This window comes from Triticum dicoccoides, chromosome 4A (assembly GCF_002162155.2).
Source record: "Triticum dicoccoides isolate Atlit2015 ecotype Zavitan chromosome 4A, WEW_v2.0, whole genome shotgun sequence".
NCBI lineage: Eukaryota > Viridiplantae > Streptophyta > Magnoliopsida > Poales > Poaceae > Triticum > Triticum dicoccoides.
The window spans coordinates 312,302,595-312,310,974 of NC_041386.1; the positions used below are offsets into that span (position 1 = coordinate 312,302,595).

Genomic DNA, 8,380 nt, shown 5'->3' on the forward strand with positions numbered 1-8,380 from the left:
GGCGGCCGGACGGCGACGAGCGGAGCCGCGCGCTCGCGGGTGAGGCGCGGACGGCGGACGGCTCGGGCCGGAGAGGGCCTCGCTCGGGCCCCGGCGGGCCCGCACGGGTGGCGCTGAAGTGGGCGCGGGCGCGGGGACGCGTGGCGGCGCGCGGTTGGCTGAGGCGGCGGGGTTGATGACGTGGCGGCGCCCGATTGGTGCAGGGGACGTGGCCGACGGACACGCCCGGCGGCGTGAGAGGAGCGGGGCTAGGGTTTCATCCGCGAAAATTTCGGGGGAGAGGACATATATATAGGTAGAGGGAGCTAGGAGAGTCCAAATGAGGAGCGGTTTTCGGCCACGCGATCGTGATCGAACGGCCGAGAGGATGGAGAGGGTTTGGATGAGTTTGTGGGCTGACTTGGAGGGGTGTTGGGCTGCAACACACACGATGTCTTTACGGTTCCCTGGTTAACCGTTGGAGTATCAAACGGACTTCAAATGGCACGAAACTTGACAGGCGGTCTACCGGTGGTTCACCAAGGCCGCTTGGCAAATCTCGGTCCATTCCGAGAATGTTCAACAGAGGGGGACGCCGGAGGACATAGGAGTGTCGGATTGCAAAACGAACAACGGGGAAAATGCTCGGATGCATGAGACGAACACGTATGCAAATGCGATGCACATGATGACATGATATGAAATGCATGACATGGACACAAGCAGAACAAAAACAAAACCCAACCACGAGGGAATATCGTATCGCATCTCCGGAAAAGGCAAGAGTCGGAGTACAAATATGGAAACTTGTATCCGGGGTGTTACATATCAAGCTTACAATACAAGGATAATCTACTAGTCCTTTTGTAGGCCTTGTGAACCGCCTCAGCCACAACCGGCATACCAGGTTCATTGCACCTACAAAAAATATACAGTTCATGTACTGCTCAACAGATGGCAGACCAAGCAAATACCACAATGACTACTAGCTCTGACAGTAACATTCTTACTGGCTAAGAAAAGTCTGAACCGACCTATACTAACCTGACTAATTAAGTAAAGAACACAAAGTTCATATCTAACATTCTCCCCCTAATCCCTGTGTGTTATCTTGACAATTCCAATCTTTACGTTGAGCTCATGGAAATGAACTCGCCCGGGAGATTTCGTCAGAATGTCTGCCCTCTGCTCGCCGGTTCCGATGAACTCCACGATAACCGAGCCCTTCTCCACTGTATCGTATGAAATGGTAGGGCAGATCAATGTGCTTTCTTCGGTCGTGAAGCACCCGGATTTTTGCAGAGCGAGATGGCGGATTGTTGCCGATGCAGAGTGTAGCAGGGTCGGTGTTCAGAAGCTCGCCGGGGAGACGAGCCAGCCAGATCCCTTGGCCGCTGTTGTAGCCACCACAATGTTCTCTGCTTCGCACGAAGAGGTGATGACAACCTTTTACTTCTGCGATTGCTAGCTCACCGGACTGTTGCAAAGGAAGAATAGCACTCACCATACTGTTGCCGAGGAAGAATAGCATGCCTGAGGTGCTTTTCTGGAGTCCACATCGCTGGTGGGGTTCGAGTCGCTGTAGCCAATCAAGGTCTCACCGTTGCCGCGGAGATATATGCATTTGTGCGTGAGTGTGCCAGCGATGTAACTGAGCAGATGCTTGACCGCCACGAGATGGTCGCTGGCTAGCGCCTCCATGAACCTGCTTAGGAACCCGACTGGGAACTCGATGTCTGGTCGGGTGTGTACCAAGTACCTAAGGCTACCGATGACACTGCGGTAGAACTTCGTGTCCACTGGCCTCTCCTTGTTCTCCCTGCTGTTGCAGCGGGCCTTCATCAGGGTGTGTGTGGCGTTGCAGTCCGCCATGCCCACTCATTTGAGCAGCTTGCTGGCATAGGCGACCTGGGTGATTGTACATCCGTCTACGCTCCTGATTCACCTCCAGACTATGGTGTAGCACCTTGAGGTTACTCATGCTGAAGAGCTGCTTCATTTCTTCCTTGAAGCAGCGCATGTCGTGTTGCTCAACTCCGGTGATGATAAGGTCGTCGACGTAGATGCCGACGATTAGTTGTGCGTCCCTGGTCCCTCGCGCGTACACACCGTGCTCCAGGCGCTGCGCGTGTAGCTGAGCGATGCCAATCTCGTGTCTAGCTTGGCATTCCATGCCCTCTGTGCTTGCCGCAGCCCGTATAGGGCCTTGTGTAGCCTGTACATGCCGTAATCATGATGGTCGGCGGTGAAGCCCGACGGTTGAGACACTTGAACCTCCTCCTCAAGGTCGCCGTTGAGGAATGCCGACTTGACGTCCATGTGGTGAACCTCCCAGCCCCGGTTCGCCGGTAGGGCAAGGCTTAGCTGCACAGACTCGAGCCTTGCCACCAGAGCGAAAACTTCCTCGAAGTCCACCGGCGCGAACCCTTCTGTCACTGGTGTTCAGAATAACACTTTACGTTCTCCCTGCCCTTAGCCTCTCCATGGCTTGTTCTCCATGATCCTGGGTTGAAGAATACGGACAAGACAAGAAACATCTACGGAATAATTTTATTTCACATATACGGGGCGTTAATTCAAAGCACTTTCATTGATCCCCACAACAAATATAACGGGTTGCAAGGCCTAGGCCTCAACCCATACCTTACCGAACTACTCACACATGGAGATCAGATGGAATGAAGAACACATTTTGAAGATCGATTGATTGATAATGTCTTACAATGGATTAATTGTGCGATGCACAATTACAAGTATGAACTAGAGGAAGATGAACTATGGTGGTGATGGTGGTGATGGTGGCTATGGAGATGGTAATGGCGACGGCTAGGGTTGATGAGAGAGGATGAAGGTGGCTCTGTTCTGGCTTCGCTCGTGGACGTTCTGTTGGCATTTTGGCGTGGTCCCATTTATAAAAGTTGTTCAGGTGGACGAGGAGCCTCAGAATCCACGGGAACGCCGTCTTTTGTTCTGTTTTCTCTGGTGCGCCTCCTGATTTCTTTTATCTCCTTTTTCACTCCTTTCCATGTTCACACGTGATTTCTTCCCTTTTTAGCCCATTTCTTGTGGAAACACATCAAAGAGAGGATTTGTGAAATCCTTTGCATTCATTAGTCATTAGTCACAATATCGGAACGAATATCTCGGTTTTAATGAAATATCTCGGTTTTAATGAAATATCTCGGTTTAAATAAAGGGTGAAGGAGTGTAAAAATATCACTCATCAGCAAGTAATTTCTTCCTTCTCTCCTTCCCTTCTTGGGTTTGATTTCTCCGCTGCGGCCATGGCCATTGAATATTGGCCCAGCCTCACATTCTTCATCCACTTCACATGTATTCAATTTTTATTGTATACTATATATGCTATACTATATAATACTCTATATACTACCTCCATTCACAAATGTAACATGTTCTATTTTTTCTGTGAATCGGATGTATAGACATGTTTTAGTGTATTTGTTCACTCATTTTAGTCCTTATGCAGTCCATATTGAAATACCCAAAACATCTTGGTAGTATTTGTGAGCGGAGAGAGTACATACTATGTATAGTTCAGCAGTACAGTACCATGTCGACTAGTCCAGCAGTAGTCTAGAGTAGTCACGTGAGTCTCAACCTCAGCTCGACTTGTCGACTCGTAATTCTTGGTTACATCAATAGGTGGTGTTTTGTCCAATAAATATGAAGAGTACATGTGTGCAAAATCAACCTCAATAGTTGGTGGTTTGTGTAATTTCACTTGTATATATGCACCCAGTTTTAAATTGGATGTATGTTTGGTATGTTTACTCATTTCAGTCCATACGTAGTCCATATTAAAAATATCCAAAACATCTTATAATAATGAACGAAGGGAGTATTTGGGTTATAGTGTCACCAAACACATGAGCAAAATATGCCTTATAATTTGTCAATTTGAGGATATGGACAAATTGTTTCTTTCTTGTGCATCTGTTGCATTCGATCTTCAGGCCCCATTTTCTTAGTTCACTCAGTCAGTACGTGAACATCTTATAATCCATCAAACCTGAATTAGAAAACACTTTGTTGTGTTCCATTATACTACCAAACAGCGGAAGAAAGCAGTCTGACTCTGACATGAAATCAAGTTCTTTGTTATTGGTCAGCTCAGGTGTTCCACCGAATGCCCTGTAAACAAAATAGTATGCGTGACATTACGCATCAACATGTGAAGTGTCAGAATTGGATCATGACCAAACGTTTATTTATTATATGGGTTAGTGTCAGGTCTGCTACTAAATGTCCTTAAACAGAGTAAAATACGTGAATGTCATCAACATGTGAGGTGTCAGAACTGGATCATTACTGACATTTTATTATTAAGCATGAGGTTTGACCTATGCACAGTTGACTATAACCTGCCATAGCTCTCATGGCGCCTGACAGCATTGTTGTGCAAATTGTGGTATGGTTACGACAACAACAACATCAAAGCCTTTCATTTCCAAACAAGTTGGGTCGGCTAGAGTTGAAACCCATAAGATCTCAAAATCAAGTTATAGTTCTGGCATGTGGATAGGAACTTCCACGCGTTCTGTCCATGACTATTTCCCCGGTGATATTCCCGTCCTTTAGATCTTTCTTTACGTACTCCAATGTCATGTTTGGTCTATCTTGACCTCTCTTGGCATTGTCAACACGCTTTAACCGTACGCTATGCCCAGACCATCTTATGTTGGACAAGCTTCTTTGCAGTCGGTGCTACCCCAATTCTACCACGAATATCATCATTCCGGACCCGATCCTTTCTTGTGTGGCCACATATTCATCTCAATATGTGCATCTCTGCTACACCTAACTGTTTTACATGTCCCCTCATCCATCTTCATATAACATGGTAGGTCGAATCGACATCCTATAGAACCTGCCTTTTGGGTCTTGTGGCACTCTTGTAACGACGCTAGAAGCTTGGCGCCACCTCATCCACCCAGCTTTGATTCAATGGCTGACATCTTCATGGATATCACGTTCATTGACCCCACATATCGAAAGGTGACCTTCTGAGGTACCACCTGCCCATCAAAGCTAACCTACTCGTTCTCATGCCTAGTAGTACTGAAACCTAACCTCATGTACTTAGTTTTAGTTCTACTAAGTCTAAAACCTTTCGATTCCAAAGTCAGTCTCCACAACTCTTAACTTTGTATTAACCTTTGTCCGACTATCGTCGACTAGCACCACATCATCCACAAAGAGCATACACCATGGATATCTCCTTGTATATCCCTCATGGCCTCGTCCATTGCCAATGCAAAAAGGTAAGGGCTCAAAGCTGACCCTTGATGCAGTCCTATTTTAATCAGAATGTCATTAGTGTCGCCATCACTTGTTCGAACTTGCCACAACATTATCGTAGATGTCCTTGATAAGGGTAATGTACTTTCTTGAGTCTTTGTGTTTCTCCAAGGCTCACCACATGACATTCTACAGTATCTTATTGTAGCTTTCTCCAAGTCAATGATCATGTGCAGGTCCTTATTCTCCTGAAAATGGGTTACATGGTCGATCTCTCAGGCATGAAACCAAATTGATTACCGAGCATGCTTGTCATTCTACTTAAGCGGTGCCCAAGACTCTCCCATAGCTTCATTCTATGGCTCATCAGCTTAATCCCACTATAATTAGTACAACTTTAAACATCCCACATGTTCTTGTAGATCGGTACTAATATACTTCGCCTTCATTTTTCGGCCATCTTGTTTGCTCGAAAAATGAGGTTGAAAATCTTAATTAACCATGCTATCGCTGTCTCAGTGGCCTCTCCACGCCTCAATAGGGATACAATCAGGGTCCATCGCCCTGTCTGCTTTCATCCTTTTTAAAGCCTCCCTGACCTCATTCTCCTGGATATTAAATTAAATTTACGGGGCAATTATTTCCATGACTTTTTTATGAACTTTGTCTAAACTTCAATGAACTTACCCACCTGTCAGCAAGATAGGAAGAATGGGAAAAGGGGAGTAAAGAATTGAGCAGCTCACTTCAATGATAATGCAGAGAGTACTCAAATTACTATATTTGCATGTTTTAATCCGGTTCAAGCAGATACTAGTGTAACATGGCAACTATAGGGTAAACCTTACGACGCGTTTGGTACCGCGCCGGTAATGTTTTTGCTGTATCGTATTCAGGAAGCGCCGCTTTCGGATATTCTTGCGTAAAACGTGGATCGTTTGGTTACTTCGTCCGAGTCCCGATTTCCAACCCCGGCGAATTCGGGCGGTTTCAATTTCGTGAAGGGCTGTATCGGGAAGCGCGTTTATGGAAAGCATCGTCGCCGAAACAAACGCTCGCTACGGTTTTAGAAACCGATGTAATCGGAAGCCGCCCTTTTTTCGGCGAACCAAACGCATCGTTAGTTTCTTTGCTGATTTGCTTCTTTTCTGTTTCATCCAGTGGATCGTATCTGTCTTTTCCCGGCAAAAGAAATTAGATCGCATCAAGTGAGTTGTCAAATCTTGCTCAATTTGTTAACAGTTACCTTGTACTCCCTCAGTCCCAAAATAAGTGTGTCAGCTTTAGTATAACTTTAGTGACACTTACTAAAGTTATACTAAAGCTGGGACACTTATTTTGGGATGGAGGGAGTATCTTTGTGTATGTAACCATTGCTGGGCATCGTTCGCAGGTACCCATTTGGCTTGTGCGGGAGCTATGTTGGACTAATGCTGCTGCTTGATAGGTCCCACAAACAGAGATACAGAAGATTTCTTAAGAGAGCTAGGTGATGCCGCTCACTTATAATATGCAGCGGCCGAGGAAGACTCTGCGCTTGTATGATGCTTTTGTGAAAAGTGTTGTCATTGCTGCATATATCTTTTCGCTCTTTTGTCCATAAATTTTATGCTGGTTTGGTCTGGCGATCTATCTAGTTATCAACTGAGGTTCGAGGTCTTGTCCATTTATTTGATTTGGTGCCTATTTTTCTCCTACTATTGTAATGATTGTTTTTTTTAGACAAGTACGAATTGGTTCATTTGTACAAAGTACTCCAAGTAACGAGCAATATCAGAAGTAGAGATTGTTTAGCAGTGCTATGATGTGCTACTGTTTCTGTACTCATACCAGATTTTGTGGAAGACCGGATTTTGAAGTTACCAGTAATTTTACCACAAAAATAGATCATTATCTAATTTCTGAAATATCGAAAGGCAAGCCTCTGGTTTGGGTGGGCGATGCGGAATGAGGTATAAGGCAGATGCTGTGCCCAACGTATCAGTTGCACAGGTTCAAGCGGGTTCAAGCGGGATCTAATCGGTAAGGTTAGCGGCTTGGCAAGCTTTTATTCATACACTTTTTACAGTAATCACGGCACTTTATTACTGTTAGGAAAATATTCAACATAGTATTATCAAGAGGCAAAAGCCATGCACAGGGGGAGGCCAAAGACCAGAATGCAAAAGGCTAAAGGCCACCATAAGTATAACTTTAACACCCCCTCAAACTCATGGTGGATCCACAACACTGAGTTTGGAGAGGTAAAATTCATATTGTGCTCTAGTCTGGGCCTTCGTGAAGAAGTCCGTCAGCTAGACACATACTGAAGAGCAACAACATGGTGTTGCATACTAGCGCGCACAAAGAAAGCATCAACACCAATATGCTTGGTAAGCTCATGCTTCACGGTCCCATGCAATACTGATAGCACATGTACTAAAATCCTCAAGTAACCAGCGTAACGAAGTCACCTCTGCCGTGAGAAGAGCCATAGCTCGCAACTCGGCCTCTGCACTCGAACGGAAAACTGCAGTCTATTTGCTCGTCTTCCAGGCAATGAGAGAACCACCAAGAAAGACATAGTAAGCAGAAAGTGAACGGCGGTCTGAAGGATCACTAGCCCAGACAACATCGGAATAGGCCTGAAACTGTAACGAGCTAGAATGAGGAAAGAAGAGACGGTGAGAGATACCGCGAAGATATCATATAACACGAAGAAGGAGACTATAGTGAGCCGAAGTGGGAGAAGAAACAAACTGCCTTAGGATATGGACAAGATAGGAGATATCCGAACGAGTAACAAAGAGATAGACAAGACTCCCAACAAGATGACGATAACGAGTTGGATCTGACAAGGGCTGGCCATCAGAAGGACGAAGGTGAACATTAAGCTCCATAGGAATCTCAACAGTGCGCTCATCACTAAGAGCCACACAAGCAAGAAGATCATGGGTATAGTTTTCTTGGGAAATAAAAAAGCCATCGGAGGTGGAGGAAATCTCAATCCCAAGAAACTAACGAAGAGGACCATGATCAGACATAGAAAACTGCTCACTGAGACGGGCCTTGACAAAGGCAATGTACTCAAGATCGTTGCCAGTGATGATCATGTCATCAACATATAAAAGAAGAAGAGTGCGGCCATGAGTAGAAAGGTGGA

The 8,380-nt window shown here is 45.7% G+C and overlaps 1 protein-coding gene across 2 annotated transcripts in view; it reads left to right on the forward strand.

Annotated features, from left to right (window-relative positions):
- The window catches only part of LOC119285837 (myosin-binding protein 7-like), a 16,030-nt gene extending 8,996 nt beyond the window's left edge, over nt 1-7,034 (forward strand). Inside the window, exons 2-3 of one of the 2 annotated variants that reach the window (XM_037565168.1) lie at nt 6,400-6,446; nt 6,632-7,034. In XM_037565168.1, the coding sequence (XP_037421065.1) occupies nt 6,400-6,446; nt 6,632-6,731 (147 nt within the window). In that variant the 3' untranslated portion in view covers nt 6,732-7,034. The remainder of the gene's footprint in view (nt 1-6,399; nt 6,447-6,631) is intronic. The other variant, XM_037565169.1, reaches the window with a different exon arrangement.
- Nucleotides 7,035-8,380: the final 1,346 nt, after the last annotated feature.